This window comes from Melanotaenia boesemani, chromosome 15, assembly GCF_017639745.1.
Source record: "Melanotaenia boesemani isolate fMelBoe1 chromosome 15, fMelBoe1.pri, whole genome shotgun sequence".
NCBI classification, from domain to species: domain Eukaryota; kingdom Metazoa; phylum Chordata; class Actinopteri; order Atheriniformes; family Melanotaeniidae; genus Melanotaenia; species Melanotaenia boesemani.
Window position 1 is genome coordinate 2,390,896 of NC_055696.1, and position 17,970 is coordinate 2,408,865.

General features: G+C 43.2%; 1 protein-coding gene across 3 annotated transcripts in view; it reads right to left on the minus strand.

The window, feature by feature from the left end:
• med13a (mediator complex subunit 13a) overlaps positions 1–17,970 on the minus strand; it is a 65,336-nt gene that overhangs the window by 16,098 nt on the left and 31,268 nt on the right. For 2 of the 3 annotated variants that reach the window (XM_042008052.1, XM_042008051.1), the window contains 7 exons: positions 15,914–16,059; positions 8,499–8,699; positions 8,163–8,369; positions 7,901–8,063; positions 5,890–6,000; positions 3,451–4,197; positions 1,942–2,158 (listed from right to left, as the gene is read on the minus strand). In XM_042008052.1, coding sequence (XP_041863986.1) covers positions 1,942–2,158; positions 3,451–4,197; positions 5,890–6,000; positions 7,901–8,063; positions 8,163–8,369; positions 8,499–8,699; positions 15,914–16,059 — 1,792 coding nt within the window. The remainder of the gene's footprint in view (positions 1–1,941; positions 2,159–3,450; positions 4,198–5,889; positions 6,001–7,900; positions 8,064–8,162; positions 8,370–8,498; positions 8,700–15,913; positions 16,060–17,970) is intronic. The other variant, XM_042008053.1, reaches the window with a different exon arrangement.

Below are 17,970 nucleotides of genomic sequence, written 5' to 3' on the forward strand. Positions count from 1 at the left end.
ACCTCTTCTATGCAGTGATCAGATCATGCTGCCATTACAGCACATGTCACATGACCAGGAGAGAAGTCAATAGCTCTCCAGTTAAAAGACTGCTTGATTGCTCCTTGATGCTTATGTATGATACACAGAGGACCACAGCACTTTAGGGAACCACCAGAAGTTGGTTTAATAATCTGATGAGATGAAATGGCTTATAATAATTACTTAATCTTTTTCGCCCTATTTCTTTTTTCTTTGATGCCTTCATCCGTCATGAGGAGACTCAAGGTTTAGACAGAGCATCAGGCGTGTAGAAGGTAACGCATAGTAATGAAAATGGCATAATAATGGAAATGTTTCTCAAGTCAAACTGCTTCAAAACTTTAGGAACATTAGGAAATGAATATTTATGCAACAAGTAAATAAAGACAGTAGAAGAGCTTCCATTCAAAAACTGCTCCACAGGAGACTTTAAACTCCACTGGGAACTGAATTCATCCCAACACAGCAGCACAGAGCGGGAGATTGCAGCGGTCTTCAGCAGACCGATGCGAGAAGGGAAATATTTGACTGTGTTGTTTTACTGTTCAGTGAGCCAGGTTTTGTGGCTCTGTAAAGCCTGCTGCAAACATAATGGCCAGAGCAGAAACACAGGGTCTCCCTTTCAAAGGTAGGGGTAAATACCCTTTAAGATGTTGCTTTTCTCTGGAGCTAACAGCAACAGAAACATAAGCAGAGCAGAAGAATAGAGTGAGGAAGAAGAAGTGGGCAGATCAAATCGGAAATACAGAAGTTAAAGGAAATTGGCCCAGCTAACTATCTGGCACTCCTTTGGGCAAAAATAACAAGTGATCCGGGAATGGTTTCCTGCTCCGTTAGACTTGGCCAGTGAAAGCGGATGTATGTAGAAAGTGGTTGCATTGTTATTTTTAGTGCAGCGTTGCTGAGAATGCTGTTGGCCTATTTTCTACCTTGCCTGCTCCCAGATGTTCAAAATCAGCCCTCTTGTCCCCTTTTGCCCTGAGCAACGTGTGAGGAGGGTGTGTATGCTTCCTGTAAAGAAGGCTCGCACAACAAGGCAACTATTTTTCAAACTGTTGCTGCTGTTTTTTAACAAATCCAAAGACTGTGGCTTCGAAAGGGACTGAGAACAGCCTGTGCATTGCTGATTTTAAGAAAGAGTAAAGTTTAGTGAGTTCAGGTCAAGTTGTCACAGTAAAGAATTGTTAAGATGTCGAGTTGCACAAGGTTATAAAGAGCCACCAGCATCACAGGTGGTAGTGTAGCTGCAGAAATACCCCAAATAATTCTCACAAGTTAGTCAACTTGGCATCCCATAAGCATATAAAACCTATGACCCACCCTGCTTCCAAGCAACATTTGAAACAATACTTTTAATGGACTTTGTAAGTTAGGCCTCAAGTACAATTTTGAAAGCAAAACTGTGTTTCTTACACTTTAGTCAACAACCTCAAGCCTATCAACAATAACACAATAATAGAGGCTTAAAACTGTTGGTTAGCAAAACATACAGTAAAAATATAAAGCTCATTCCTAGAGGAAAACATCAAAGATAAAAGTGTGATCAACCCATCTGTGCATGTACAACTAACATGCATGAAGCAGAAATGAAAGCTGGTGTAAATCTTTTGTTGTGGGAGATACAGTTTCAAGTGCGAGTCACACAAAGGTTACCTTTGACGGTGCAGACTTGCACTGCAGTTTGTTGTTATGGAAACAAGTGGCAAAAACTGTTCAATTCATTTGCCTTTCAGTAGACAATTTATTTAGCATATGGGACACAATGTAATCGTTGTACCATGGCCGTATAACACATCCAACATAAGCATCTGAACATTTTTAAAGAAAAGAAAGGTGTAATAAATCCATTACAGCATCCAGCATAACAAGGCTCAGACTGGCTAAACAACATACCTCACTCCTCCACTATGATTGCCTTACCTTGTGTTTTTTTCCTGGCTCACGCTCTCCTCCTGCCTTATCCTTCTTGTTGGAAAAGGTGAACTTAACATCTCCTTCCTCAAAGGCATAGGGGTCCACCTCCAGCTCGTGATCTCCATCTGTTACGGCAGCAGAAAGGTACTGGTTCCTCCTGGCTCGATACATTTGGACACGCTCTTCAGACACCTTAAGTGTCCATTTAGTTGTAGACATGACACTGAAAAGAAGAAAAGAAATTGCTTAAGTTAAGAGGGGGCGGCATAAAAAACAGATTTCCTGTGCAAGTAAATTCTGAGTTTAACATTATCAGAAGACCATAAATAACAGTCTGATCAGTTATTGTAAAATCAAGTTTAAAGCGATAAAAATACAAGGACTTTTTCCATGTTTGCTGTTCAAGCAGATGCTAGCTGAAAACATGTCAGTGTTGTCGTAACATATATGTCAAGCTGCGGTTTTGACAGATGTCACGCCACAAAACCAATGCATCAAGTTTGCTTTCAATTATATTTCTGCTACGTTTCTGAAATCATGACAACCCCAGCAATGCCTGTTCATACACTTGCATCACCTCACCTGTTGCATTGTCATCACTCTTCAAAATCCCTTATGTGCCTATGACTGTGGCCTACTTGTTCCTCATATGTAACAGACCAGGGACAGATGGGGAAGAGTGAGGGGAAAAAAAACTGGCTGCTTGGCAGGAGAACAGGGAGAACTTATGTGTCATCCCTCCCCTTCGCTGGCTCCATTATTTCTCTGTGCTTCTGCCCGCTCGACATGCTTGTCCAGCTCTGATGCAAGGTGATGGTGTGCAGTGGCCTGAGCAAGAGATTAGCTGCCATTCAGAGCTGTGGCTGGAAGGATTACAGCTCACTAGAAAAGGCCAACCAAGTGACCGGCCCCTTGGGATTGCATAACCCCACAGATAATTCCCTATATACACCCACCCTGCTTTCCAGCTGGTCACCCTGCTGTCCTTCACAGTGGACAAACCACAGCTATTTCTTGCCAGCAGCTTTCTCTTGGTGAAAGTTTCTTGCTATAGTGATAACAAGCAAGGCAGCAATACTATCAGCTTCTACTCCACTGCAATAGCTGAGATTTATCTTTATTGAACTCTATCATTACTCTTCATCTTTTTGAGCTCTAGAGTTTATGTGTAGGAATCAATGAGTAGAGCTGGCCCAACACACTGGTGACGTATAATGTCAAAAGGGCAGATGGAGAGAGATTAACGTGCTGTGTGCAGCTAAGCACGGCAGCGGAAACTCTAAAGCTAAAGGATGAAAGGGGTTGAAGTGAGGAGATCTGAGAGAACATGAGTTTGAAACGGAGAGAAGGTGAGTTGTACAGCTTGACTACTGAAAACTATTTTTCCTGAATATCTGAAAGCTGTCAGAGCCTCTGTAACGACGACAGCCTGGATGTTTGACTGAAGCCTTAATCGGCATGTGTCAGAAGAAGAGACAGGGCACTGAATAGTGATTTCTGGCAGGTGACACTCACTCTGTGACCGACACCAGGTCTTGTAATGCTGAGGCCTCCTCCCTTAGCTTGTCTGCGGGCAGCAGTGGCATGAGCAGTTCGATTTCTTTCCTACGGGGAAGGTTAAATAACCTCCACGGCGCATGGGAGCCGTCGTCGTCCTCCAGGCTGACTACTGCACCCATATACACAGTGGGCTCAGGCGGCTCAGAGTAGGTGGAGGTTCCAGGATGCGGGTGGGGGTGATGGGTATGGAAATGCTGATTCAGACATTCTGGCCCTCCATGCTCTTCGCTGCCACCCTTTACCCCGACCAGACAGGGCTCTGGGGGTGACTGGTAAAAGTGTTGACTGTTGGGGGTTGAAGGGTTCTTCATGCCCATCCCTGAATCCTCACCACGCTCACAAGGGTGGGGGCTAAGTGGTGGGGGTTGGGGGGAGTTAGCCTGCTCTGAAGGCCCAGCGCTGATCCCCCCACTATGGAGCTGGGGGGCTTTGGGGATGGAGGTAACATCTGACGAACGAAATCTCCCCCCATCCTGACTCCTCAAGGCCAGCCGCTGGCCTACCGTTGTTTCCGTCTCCATGGATGTTTCGTCGCTGGTCGGGCTGCGATGATGGAAGGGTGTCTGGGGTCTTTTCTGCTGCTTTTCACCTTTTTCTGGCTTTTCTCCTCCAGTTTTGTGCTTGGTTGGAGGTTGGGAGGGCTGGCCTGCTGACTGAGGTTGTCCTGGCGTGCTGCTTCCTCGCTGCTTTAGTGATTTGTATCTATAGTGGAGAAGTTGTAGAGAAAAAGTATAATTAGACATTGAGACACCAAGCAAAAGAGCAGCAAATCTGGAATGATCAAACAGGCCCCAAAGATGCCCAGTGAAGCTTTTTTCCCTGATGACCAGAACTTTGTTGCAGCTCATGCAAAATCTGATTAAACCTTCACATTTGCTTCTTTAACAAATAATGATTAACTCAATTAGTCTCGCCTGCAACATAGACAAACTTACTGGTTAATCACAAAAATCTATTATTGGCACCACACGTAACATGTTAATTAACTGCTAAGACTTCAACACTTTGGCGATAGCAATTTTCTTATTTCCTTTAAAACTAAGAACAGAAACAGAATGATCAATCTTACATCTGACTTAAACTTGAGAGCTCTCAGGGAAAAAAAAACTCACGTCTCTGTATCTACACCCTATTACTTTCTATTGGTACAAATAATGGGTCATTAATCATTATCTTACATTAGAAAAGGACAAACAGAAGCTTCTTTGTGTTCACCAACACCTGCCATCTACCTGCTAATACCACCAAACTTGTCCTGTGCAAAGATCTCTTACAACCCTCCGGGCACACGTCGAAGAGTCTTGGGTCGGCTTTGCCATTTTACCAGCGTTTGTAAAGAGTCGCCACTCAGCTTACTGCTGGGTTAATGAGGAAGCTGACATTTTAATGATGAGTGTTACCTTCATGTTCTAACAGATGGACAACAATGCAAGAAGAACATAATAAAGTTTTCATTTACAAAACAAAGTTAATGGCCATTAAACTGGTCATGTATTTCTCCTCATAACTCTAAAGCCAAAAAGCTGATTGGCTGCCAGCAAATAAGCATGCCTCAGCTGACTCGCCCAATCTACAGTCCAAGTTTGCTTCCAGTCCCAGATGACGATTTCCCAGCAGAAGTATGTAGAAAATGAAAAGATTGAGGTATGAAAAACACAGAGTCCATATCAGTTAGTAATGGCTCCAAAAATATATCACCTGATAGGACGACTTAATGCTGTTTACATGTATTTCTGTTAATTCAACACGTGGCTGCACCTACAGTAGGTGAGGAAAGAGACCAACTGAAGAAAAAAGGTGTTTCTTCACTGAGAAAAAATTAGGTTAACAAATACAGAAATACTATCTGTGGCTTCTTCTAAATTACCACCACAAAAGAGATCTACAGTTTTCACAAAAACATTAGAATATGTAAAGTCATATGCCTGCATGTTGAATGCGTTAAGTGTGGAGATGCTTAACTCGCACTGCATACAGTGAAATTCCCATGGAAACAAACTAAAAAGGTTTTTAAAAGTTTTAAGCTTCTTTGTCAACGAAGAATATGTATGAAAAACACATATTTTTACGACCACTGCAAACCCAAAGACATCCTTCAGAGGACAAATGATCATTTCTTCCTGAGGTTATTCCTCATTAGTAAGAATAAAAATGTCACGTTTACAGAGACACCCTGCCCAGCAGAGGTCTCAGCCTCCCACTGCTCTCACTCACCCAAAATAGTGATAAATTGAGACTAATATGGTTGTCTTTACTTAAATAACTTTGCAGATATTTTGCTGACAAAGGTACTCTAAGCTCAGAAGAGACTGTATAACCTCCTTGAAATCTCTCTAGTGCACATGTGTGAGCAATACCTGCACACAAAGGGCATCCACATGGAAAGCAACTGACCTGGAACAGCTGCAGTAGGATCTCTGCGAAGGCTCCACAAAATCCCAGGCTCCCATTTTCTCCGTCACCTCCTCCTCACAGGTACCATTGGTTGCAGCTGGAAACTTCCGCCTGGGGGAAGAAAAAACAATTGAGGAGCCAAATCCCAGCTTTGAGTTCAAACACTTCCTCAGCCCTTTCATAAAAATGTATTTCATGTAAGGGAAACCCAGCCTGTTTTCATAGAATGCATTGAACACCAATCCTAAAATAACTACGGATCAAAAGCGTGCAGCCTTGTCTAATTTTTCCGTGGTATACAGCGGCGGCGTTTGGTAAGAGCTTTGTGGTGAGGGGCTGATTTCATCACGATCCTTGCAGTGATGATATTTTGGCTGACGATCCGAAAGCTAACTATAGCTGACATTCTGTGCTTGGTCAAGGGGTAACAGATCCCAGGCTGCTCCAAATGTGTCAGACTCACTGATGTTGAAGTACACAACAGAGCACAGGACAAAATCATAAACAAAGTTACTTTTAATTGTTTGTGTTCCTAATAATCATTTAAGCTTCCACAGAATTCTTGTAAAATATAATAGCTTAGATTGATAGTAAAACCAAAACAACTTGGAAATAATTTTAGAGTTTATGTATCAGATTCTTCTGAAAACCCCAAAGGTAATAACAGATTCTGTGGCTGTGATAAGGATGGCTTATAAAAGGTGTGATATTTGACATTTCATCAACATAAAATATGTTTATCAATAAGAAAAGCAGGCTGTTAGAATAAAAAAGAATGCATATAAGAAAATTAGAGCCATTAAGCTGCATCACTGCAGCATATGAAGCAAATGAAAAAAAATGTGGGCAGAAATCTTTTAATCAAATAAAATTAAAAGTTAAAGAGAACTAAACAAAAGATTTTATCATTTAACGGATCGCCACCCATAAGCATGTTTCCATGGCAACGTGACACACACAGGCCAGTACTTCCAACAGGTCTACATATAGACTTTTTCAACAAAGAATCTTTATTTCTCTTCCACAAGTAAAACGATCAGCTTCAGTCAAAAGAATTGATGCTTCAGCTGCGGTGGATCAATGTTTTAATGAATTAGATGACGAAATATGCGAATGATTTAACTGACTGAATATTGATCTGCTCTCATGTTATCCAGCATTTACTTAACATCAGCAAGGTTTTAATTTGGTTCCCATATCAGACATCAGCATAGATTTAAAACGGACAACACTTAAATGTTGCATCAATAAGATTTTGCTACTGGAGGTAATAATAGAAAATAATTAGCTGAAGAGTTGCACCATCGAGGTTAGAAGAAAGCCATTTTCATGAGAATTCACAATTTAGGCTTAACATACAACACCAAACCACCAATCCTATTTCACTGAATACCATTAAACCACAGAGAAGGGCCTTTCCAATAAACATCATCACATTAAATAATCATCAACTCAAAAAAAGGTTAAAAGAGAAAATGAACACAGCATAACGCTGCTGAACTTTGGTCCGTGTGAAATGGCTTTGAGATTAGCCTTTTTTTCCCCTGCCCACCACGACATCTAAAAACAAACAGAAGTCGTGAAACCAGCCTCTCCTGATGGAAATGAAGAAGTTAGCAAATCATTTAGGCTAGAGCTGGAGTGGACCACTCACTTCAGACAAAGTCAAATCATTAACACGTATTATCATCTTGTGCGGATTTAGTGCTTCAATCAGACACCTGCATAGAAAACACACCGGGCAGCACAAGAAGTCTTCTACTGCTGACGTGAATGATTAAAGTCAGTTGTTGGGAGGTGACATGATGGCTAATCATTCTCTGAAGGAAGATCGCAAGTGTCACTCAAAGAATCTTAATATCCATCTTTATCTTTATTAGTAAAATGGTAAATGGACTTGTACTTTTATATATATATATATATATATATATATATATATAATGTGTTCTAACTTTTTTTTTTTGGTATGATGAAGGAATCTAGGTTTTATAAAACACAGTGTCAGACTCACTTGTTCTGGGCTCTGTTGATATTGCATTCTTGCCAGACATGCTCCACCAACTGACTGGCTAGCCGACGTGGAATCTTTCCTCCATGGTGGCTTGTTCTGTCTACACTGAATGCATTGGATGATGAAGGCATCTTAACCCACTTCTGGGTCGAGTGAGAGTCCACTGGAAGGATGAAGGGAGAGGTAAACAGACCGATCGACAAAAGTGGCCAACTCACCTGACTGTGTTCAGAGAAAACCTCAAGTCTCAAATCTACTCTACCTGCACAACTACCTGTGTGCGCCTCTTCAGGTGATGTGGGAGGGGTGAGGGTCACCAAAGACATGGCAGGCTCTCGCTGGGAAGCAGGCACTTGGTGGCCACCCGAGTAGACGGCAGTACAGTGGGAAGACCCCACAGGGGCCACAACAGGGATGTCTGACTGGGGTACCAGCACCAGGCAGGCTGGGTAAACCATACGCACACCACCTACATAAACAGAAGCAGCATTCAGAAATCCAACCAACCAAACGGGAAACAGGCAACTCCACATTTTAAAAAGTTGGGAGAGAGTTATATTTTATATATATATATATATATATATATATAAAAACTGACCAACAAGGACCTCCACAGAGGCCAGAGATTCATCTTCCCAGTCCATGTCCTCCGCCTTGTCTTCTGACACGCCCTCCTTGGCACTGGGACTGATGGGATAGAACTGGTTCCACTCCTCAATCAGTTTCTGGGTGGGGGGGTCTGACATCTTGAATGACTGGCCAGTCAGCGTCCCATTCAGGCCAAATGGACTCAGGATTACTAAATGGCAAAGCGGAGAAAAAAGAAAGAGATGTTAGTAAGAACCAGTACATGTATTCTGCATTATTCTCACATCCTTTTCCACATCTATATTTATTTCTTTTCTTACTCCTCTTCTATTTGTGTGAGTTTTTCCTAACTTTTTTCTTCTATTCTCTTGCCCTTACATTCTTGCATCTGTCTCCTGTTTTCACAATTTTCTACATCGTTACACTTTTCAAAATCATCCACATCATTTTAATGTCCTCTCAAATCTTTCCATTACTTTTTTATCTTCCTATTTCCATCTTTTCTGTAACACCTTCCCTCTTATCTTTCTATCCTGGCCTAAATCCACCTGATTGTCTTTCCATTACAACTTTTCCACCAGCTTTCTTCCTTCTCATACTTACTCATGTAGCAGTCATATTCATCTCATCCTCATCATTCATTTGTTCTTTCCTACATGTTTTCTTTCAGTATCACTCTGTCATCTCCAGCAAAATCAGCAGCGCTCTGACCTTTTTCTTATGCCAATAATTGGAAAGCAGCAGTCTCCAAAAGCCCATAAACACAGGCTTATAAAAAGGGCTGCTCCTTGGCAAACGCACTAGACCTCATGGATGTATGAGAGTCCGACAGAGTGAGCCAATCACACTTCTTATAGAATGGACCAACATTCATCAGCCAACGCAGATAGCCCCATAAAACAAAATGCATAATGCATGTGAGAACAGAAACCATAAGCATCTAAACCAGCAACATGCATTTCTATACACACTGAGTATATTACGCTGAGGAATGTGGAGAGGGGTCATAATGGTACAGTAAACTGACGAACTGTGTGGGTGTGAGAGCGAGCATTTGTTAATGTCGCTCCACGCTCTGCCTTTGTAGTATGTCATTACTAGACTGGATGGCCTCTGTCCCCAGGTATTGATCCAGAGGCTGCCTCGCAAGGAAAAAAAAATGACAGAAAAGTGGCAGGGGACAAAGGAAAAGAAAAAGGTGGAAAAAAGGGAGATGCATCAAGCTTGGTGACTGGGGCACTTCCTTGCCATTTGCATTTATAATCACCAACATTATAATGAAACTACACCCAATTGTACAGGTTATCAGCAGTTTTTAAACAGCAGAGGTAGATTCTACTCTTCATGTGCAGGATTTAAGTAATCACAGGAAACAATGCAGCGGATTTCTGTTCCTTGATATTAGCTTCACTGTTTTACAGTCACTATTTACACTACACTGTATGACTTATATCAACTTGGCACTCCTGTAAACCACCTTTTCTTTTTGTCACAGCTTTTTGTGGTGGATTTCATTATAAAACTGGTGGCCACAGAAAGCACTAGCCTTTAAGGTCAAGACAACAAAACTGCAGCTGACAGAGTAGACTATCACTGGAGGAAGTTAGGAACAATTATTTAAGCTGCTGTACACAACATCCACGTACAGAGGATCGTATTAACCTTGATTAAATCCCCACCCCCCACCCCCCTTTCCCCAATATCAGCATTTCTTGCTGTGCAAAGACTCTTAAAGCCCAAGGCCAGTTGTGGAACAGAGATCAAATTCAGCACAATTATGGAAATGGTTTACAGTTTTCCTCCTCGCTATTCCACCCAACCTCCTCCTACCCTCCCACCATCCTCTTTTTTTCTCTAGCCGCGAGTCTACCTGTGGCTCCCTCAAGACATGTCAAATGTGCTCAGATCAGTGTAATGGGCTGAGAGTTCATTACATTCACTCTGCGCCCTTTTATGAGGTCACATCCTGGAGAGGTCTGCGTGCCGGAGCGCTCTACCGCACAGTAAACCAAGCTTGGCAGAGGTGAGTAGGGAGAGAGAGGGGGGGTGAGGGGGGAAGGAGATGGATGGATGAAAGGGGGTGGAAGTCAGCTCTTCCTCAGCACCATGCTTGGTTAGCCAGGAGGAGACACACTGCAGCAGAGAAAACACACACCTGCTTACAGACAGAGCTACACTCAGCACGCTAATCGTACAGCTCGTACACATTATGTTGACACATGTCTGCGTCATTTGGATACGTCAATGCTCACAAAATATAACCTCATGGATGCAGGTTTTTCAACGAGTCCCTGAGGGTGTCACTATCAAAATGAGGCTTAAACATCATATCAGATCAATATCAAGATTATCTATAACAATAAAGTACTTAAACCATAAGTAGCTTATTTTACAACAGGAAAAATACCTGAACTAAATTACCGAAAAATGACAACACAGAGCAAACACGTATAGACCGATGCAGAGAGTACCTATTGGCTGGTGACTAAGGAGCAATATGATCACTCTAAATAACTAGCACACCCATCAATATCTCTATAGGAATTCATATAATTCATATGCCAGTTGCAATACTATTTTTATTTCAGTCCAAGACGCTAGTCTTTAACTGAGGGGTATTATCACCTCCCTTCAGGAGGGCTATAGAGACAATAAAAGGGTTGGCTATAAAGAAATCACCATGCTAAATGGAAGAACTGATCACTATTATTATTCTGAGTAGGCATACAGACAGAAGATGGCTTTATCACTGAATCCAGAAATGTCTCAGACGAGTCAGTAATGGTTTTTCTTTATTAAAATGAAAAAATGTGCATTTTAAAATGTTCTGAAATATCATTTTGTCAATTTCCAGATTGGATAGATTTATTTGGGAGATGTGTTTTGTGTGGCACAATAAGTCAAAGGAGAGAACATTTATGTGGGTTACAGCTGTAGAATCATTTAGAGTAAGCAGTACCAATTTCTCCTCCCCGAGCCGCCACCTTACCATGGTGGAGGAGTTTGCGCATCCTGACGATCCCAGGAGCTATGCTGTCAGGGGCTTTATGCCCTTGGTAGGGTCACCCATGGCAAACAGTACTCTAGGGGAGGGACCAGACAAAGTGCAGCTTGACAGACCCCTATGATGAATAAAAATGATGGATCCAGGTTTCCCTTGCCCAGATGTGTGTCACCAGGGCCACCCTCCAGAGCTAGGCCTGGAGGTGGGGCACGGAGGCGAGCGCTTGGTGGCCAGGCCTTTGCCCATGGAGCCCAGTTGGGCTCAGCCCGAAAGGGTGACACGAGTTCACCACCTGCAGGAGGGGCCGTAGAGGTCAGGTGGAGTGTGAGCTGGGCAGTGGCTAAAGGCGGGGACCCTGGTGGTCTGATCCTCGGCTGCAGAAGCCAGCTCTAGAGACATGTAATGTCACCTCTCTGGCAGGAAAGGAGCCTGAGCTGGAGTATGGGGTTGATCGGTTCTGGCTAGACATAGGTGGACTCACCTTGAGTTGGCTAAGATGGTGGGGTAGGATGCCGGTAAGGCCTGGCAGATCCAAACGTGTTGTGAGGGTCTGCTGGGAACATCTGGCGGAGTCCCCTGTCAGAAAGAGTTTCAACTCCCATCTCGAAAGAGCTTCAACCATGTCCTGAATGAGGCGGGGGACATTGAGTCCGAGTGGGCTGTGTTCTGTGCCTTTATTGTATAGGTGGCCAACTGGAGCTGTGGCTGTAAGGTTGTCGGTGCCTGTCGTGGCGGAAATCCCTGAACTATTTGGTGAACACCAGCAGTGAGGGATGACGTCAAATTGAAGGAGTCCTATCGGGCTTTATTGGCCTGTGGGGCTCCGAAGGCAGCTGATGGGTATTGCCAGGCTAAGCGGAACTTGGCTTCAGAGCTCGCTGTGGCAAAAACTCAGGATTGGAAGAGTTTGGAAGGCCATTGAGAATGACTACTGGATGGCTTCAAGGATATTCTGGTCCACCATCCGGCGGCTCAGGAGGGGGAAGCAGTGCTCCATCAACACTGTGTACAGTGGGGATGGGGAGCTGCTGACCTCGACTCGGGATGTTGTGGGTCAATGGAGGAATCATTCAAAGACCTCCTCAATCCCACAGACTCATCTTCCGATAAGGAAACAGAGTTGGGGGACCCTGGCATGGGCTCTCCTATCTCTGGGGCTGAGGTTGCTGAAGTGGTTAAAAAACTCCTCGGTGGCAGGGCCACGAGGGTGGATGAAATCCGTCACGAGTTCCTTAAGGCTCTGGATGGTGTAGGGCTGTCTTGGCTGACACGCCTCTGCAGTATCATGTGGACATTGGGGACAGTTTCCCAGGACTGGCAGACAGGGGTGGTGGTCCCCCTCATCAAAAAGGGGGACCGGAGGGTGTGCTCCAACTACAGGGGGATCACACTCCTCAGCCTCCCTGGTAAGGACTACTCAGGGGTGCTGGAGAGGAGGGTCCGTCGGATAGTCGAACCTCGGATTGAGGAGGAGCAGTGTGGTTTTCGTCCTGGTCGTGGAACAGTGGACCAGCTCTACAACCTCTTCAGGGTATTGGAGGGGGCATGGGAGTTCGCTCAACCAGTCTACATGTGCTATGTGAACCTGGGGACTCCTGTGGGGGGTGCTCCTGGTGTATGGAGTCCCGGACCCTCTTGTACAAGCTGTCCAGTCCCCATAGGACTGGTGCCAGAGCCTGGTTCGCACTGCTGGCAGTAAATCAGATTAGTTTCCAGTGTGGGTTGGACTCTGCCAAGGCTGCCCTTTGCCACCAATTCTCATAATTTTTATAAACAGAATTTCTAGGTGTAGCAGAGGTGTTCAGGGTATCCGGTTTGGTGACCTTAGGATTGGGTCTCTGCTTTTTGCAGATGATGTGGTTCGACGGGCAGATCAGTGCGGCGTTTGCAGTGATGCAGACTCTGCATCGGTCTGTCTTGGTGAAGAGAGAGCTGAGCCAAAAGGCAAAGCGCTCAATTTACCGGTCGATCTACGCACCTATCTCACCGGTGGTCACGAGCTGTGGGTAGTGATCGAAAGAACAAGATCGTGAATGCAAGAGGCTGAAATGAGTTTTCTCTGCAGGGTGACCGGGCTCTCCTTCAGACGTAGGGTGAAAAGCTTGGTGATCCGGGAGGGGGTCAGAGTAGAGTCGCTGCTCCTCCACATCGAGAGCACACAGGTGAGGTGGCTCGGGTATCTGGTCAGGATGCCTCCTTGGTGAGGTGTTCCAGACAACGTCCCACCAGGAGGAGACCCTGGGGAAGACCCAGGACACGTTGGAGGGACTACATATCTCGGCTGGCCTGGGAACACCTCAGAATCCCCCCAGACGAGCTGGTGAATGTGGGAGAAGGGAGTCTGGGGTTCCCTGCTTTGGAGATGCCCCCGCAACCGGACCCCGCATAAGCGGCAGAAAATGGATGGATGGAGTACCAGTTTTATATTTCCATTTAATATAGTTTGCACATATTACCCCAATGCTGTTCTGTGGGAAAAAAGAAGAAAAAAATAAAATACCATCAACTACAGAGCCCATATTATTAAAAGAAATATTGAGGGGAAGTCCTTCTACACACACACCCTTCTAACTAATACTTGTAATATCATTTAACAACACATCTATTAATAACCCACAACTGCCTCTACTGAAACAGAGAAAACACCACAGCACAAACCAATTTGCAACACAAATAACTACATTTACAAAATGACACCACAAGCTTAGAACTGCTGGCCAGCCACGTAACATACAGCGTCTGTGGTGGAGCATTTCTGGGTTTAGACTGAATTAAAGAGCAGAGTGCATTAACAAAAATGAGCCACTATGTTGACATTTTATTGGCAATATGACTAATCTAAATGCAGGAACAGCAGCCAGTCAAGGAATAAATGACTTTCTATACATCCTATGTCAACAGCTTCCTGAATGAATGCTTTCTTTTCATTTAATGTCTCCATTATGATTTACACATGTATGACTGCAGGAGAGCAAGCAGCAATGTAAGATCTAATCAAGTAAATAAGTAAAAAACTGTTCTGTACTAGCAGTACAAGTAAATCAACAGTCTGTTAATAAAAAGACTAAGAACAACTTGATAATGTTTCAAGCCCCCTCTCTGAAACAAACCTCAAAAAGATGACTGAGTGACACTTGATAGAAATAATTTGATATCACACAATACAATTTAGAAAATGTACAATTTCCTCTCCCACACAGGTATGACTAAATGTATATTACAGTAATTACGTTAACATGTCTAAGTGGGAGTAAGAGTGAAAAGGCAGGCAATAGTTTTGGGATTCCATACACTTTGGCTTGAGGCAGCCAATGATGGAATATCAGAGCAGCAGATTTTTATAATTACACTACGATATAATTTACAGTGGCAATATCGGCTTCGCTTTCAAACTGGCTGTAAGCCAATCTGTCATGACAGGCAGGCCGACAGAAGATTATATGTGCATTATCTTGGAAGCAGCACCCAACACAGCACCTGCAGACTGATGATATATTTCATACAACAGAATCTGCACATGGCTTGTACCTTTAATATTAAATCCTTGAAAGAAAAATAAATTATGTTAATGGATATGTCACTTACTACTGCACATTTTATCTCATCATTTTAAGCCAAAAAGTATTAGATTGGTTCAAAAGTTACTGTGAAATAAATGGGATGTCCTCCTTAGGTAAAAAATGTAAATAAGTAAATGTCATTTTAAAGCAGGGGGAAAAAAACACTTATAGGCTTCCAGTCCCTTTAGCTCCAACAGTGTATGAGCCTATACATACATGTTCGCAGTGCAGAATGACTGATGTGCAACCAGCGAAGGAAACACACCAGAGAAGAAGAAGAGAATCAGGAAGGAGAACAAAAAAGCAGAAGAAGAATGAAGATGAGCACAACAACTAGACACTGCGCAAACTTTTGAATAAAGACTGTATGCGAGTGTTTAAGGTGTGTCGGGTGGTTGGAAACAACTTCATAGCGATGCATTACCACCACCAAACAGTGTATGAAATTGACGTCAGCTCGCAGAAGTGAACTCTGAACTCAGCTCTGCCCACTAGTGGAAGAACTGACTTAACCACGGTAATGCAAAAGACGCATGGAGGTAATGAGGACGGCGACGTATGACAACGTTTGAAACGGACGTCCCTGTTGATGAACATAAGGGAGCGTAGATGGGTCTTCAGGGTGCGTTCACATCAGAGTAGTCAGCTAGTCTTTTTTTGTAGGAGGAACAGAGTTCACTTCTTTAATCCCAATCAGAATTTGTTTGCTCATTAACAATTCCCCAAATGAAGCTGTTTCTTATCGAATGGACTCAGATTCGACTCAAAAGGACTGGTTTGAATGTACCCCAAACTAGTCATTGTCATTTAATATGACGATGAGTTCAGTGAGATGTTGTTCAGCATGAAATGGGGACCCACCTTGAAATGGGCTGGATGCCTGCTGGGCCAAAGTGAGGTGCTCCTCTGTGAGATGGTAGATGGGCTGGTGCTGATTGATCTCCACACTGGTGCACACATTACTTTCGCCATGTAAGAAGAAGGTGAAGGCGCAGGATAGATGCTCACTGTGAGGAAGAAGAGGAACAAAGAGTGAGAAGAATATCTGGGACCACAATACTTCAAGATGTAAGAGTTAGACATGCAATGAATAACTTCAGCAATATGGGTAGAGAAGTGAGTCAGATCAAATTGCCCAGTTCGTGTTCCTTTTCACAGATAAAGAAGAGATGGCTAAGAGAGCAATGGTAGAGAGAGTTCTGGTTTTTTCCTTTTTAAACCTGTGAAATTTTTTTCAAAGGACAGCGGAATATCTCTTCTCACTCATATTCTGCGTCAATGTGATCTAGACTCAGAAAACGAAAGACGAAGCCAGAGATAAATACAAGGCAGTAATCGAAAAGCAGCTAATCTGATACAAGGGTGCTTCTTGGCTTGTGTGTACACTATTCTGATAGTTGGACCTTTTACTCAGATATCACTGTAGATAGTAATGAAGTGTATGTGTAATTATCAATCCCTTCAAAAAATTACGGGGGATTTTAAATAATCAGGCTTGTCTACAAAGGCCAGACTGGAACCAGCCATTAAGGCAATGCTCACAGGTGGTTTGTGAGTGCAACTGTCTGCTTAGTGTGTGGTGCTGTGTGTAAAACAAAGGGGCAAGTCCTGACTAACCCTGGCATTCAATCCAATAAGCTCGACAACAAAACAGTACATCCTCTCTCTCTCTCTCTCCCTCACACACACACACACATATATATATATATATATATATGTAACAGCTCTTCTGTTCACAACAACGCTTGCCTGTGCCAGTCTGACCTCAAAAGCACTAAACAAAAAAACACAAACTGCAGAAGGAAAGCAAGGACAAGCAAGAAGGAAGGAGAGAGCAGCAGGGCAAATGGAGAGCATTGTCTGCAGGCTTTCCTCTCACTGCCAACACACACCAGTTCAAACGCACTCATACACAGAAAATGAAGAAGACAGCACAAGTGACAAATGACCGAATGCGAGTGGACGCAGTGAATTTGGAAGTGGATCAAAGAGGGGTTGCCTCCCCCTGAGGATTTGGTTAAGCAAATATCAGTCTTCTCTCCCGTCTCTGGTGCTCTGACACACCTACGCTGCAGAGGATTAAAGAGAAGGAGCAGAAAGGGAGAGTGAGGCATATGGAGGAGGGAAAAGAAACGAGAGAGGACTTCAACAAGATAATGCCACCTACATAGTTTAACAGACTAAAGTGGCTCTCATTTCCCACCTTCACCTTCTAGTGTCAGCTAGGACAGAATCAGAACTCCTACAACCTTTAAAAGGAAAATGTGGCTACAGTTAACGGATAGACGGGGCTTTCACAATTAAATAATTGTCTGTAAAAACATCTTATAAAAAATAATCAAATTTTTTAAATGGTCCTGTTAATTTTAATTCCACCAGCTGTCAGCGTTACATTGTTTTCATGCAGATGAATAACGATGAATATGACAATAATTCAATTATGATCATGAATATCTCACAATTGTGATGACATGATTAACTGTTCTCACAAGCTTATAGATACATAGATAGCAAAGCCTAATATTTCATGGATACAACTCATATTCACACCTTTTAAATGAGAATAAGAAAACCTTTATTAGCCCTTCAAGGAAGAAACTGCACTAGTTTTCTTTATTCAATAGTAAATAACCATTAACCACAAATTAAACAGGTTAAGATGTTTAACTAGGTTAATACGCCATTTCCCAAACACTTTACTGCTCTTCAGTTAAGCACACACAGTTGGCTAAACCCTTTATCCAACTGTATTTTCATCAGAAAGCAGCTAACTTAGCATTATCCTCCCTGCAGTTGGCCACACAGACAGAGCAATCCTTCTACTGTGCTTACGTTCATGTTCTGCATCTCACATAACTTTTACACCTTCTGTTTGGATGCATCTCCATGGACCCCTGACTGCATAATGTTTTCACGCA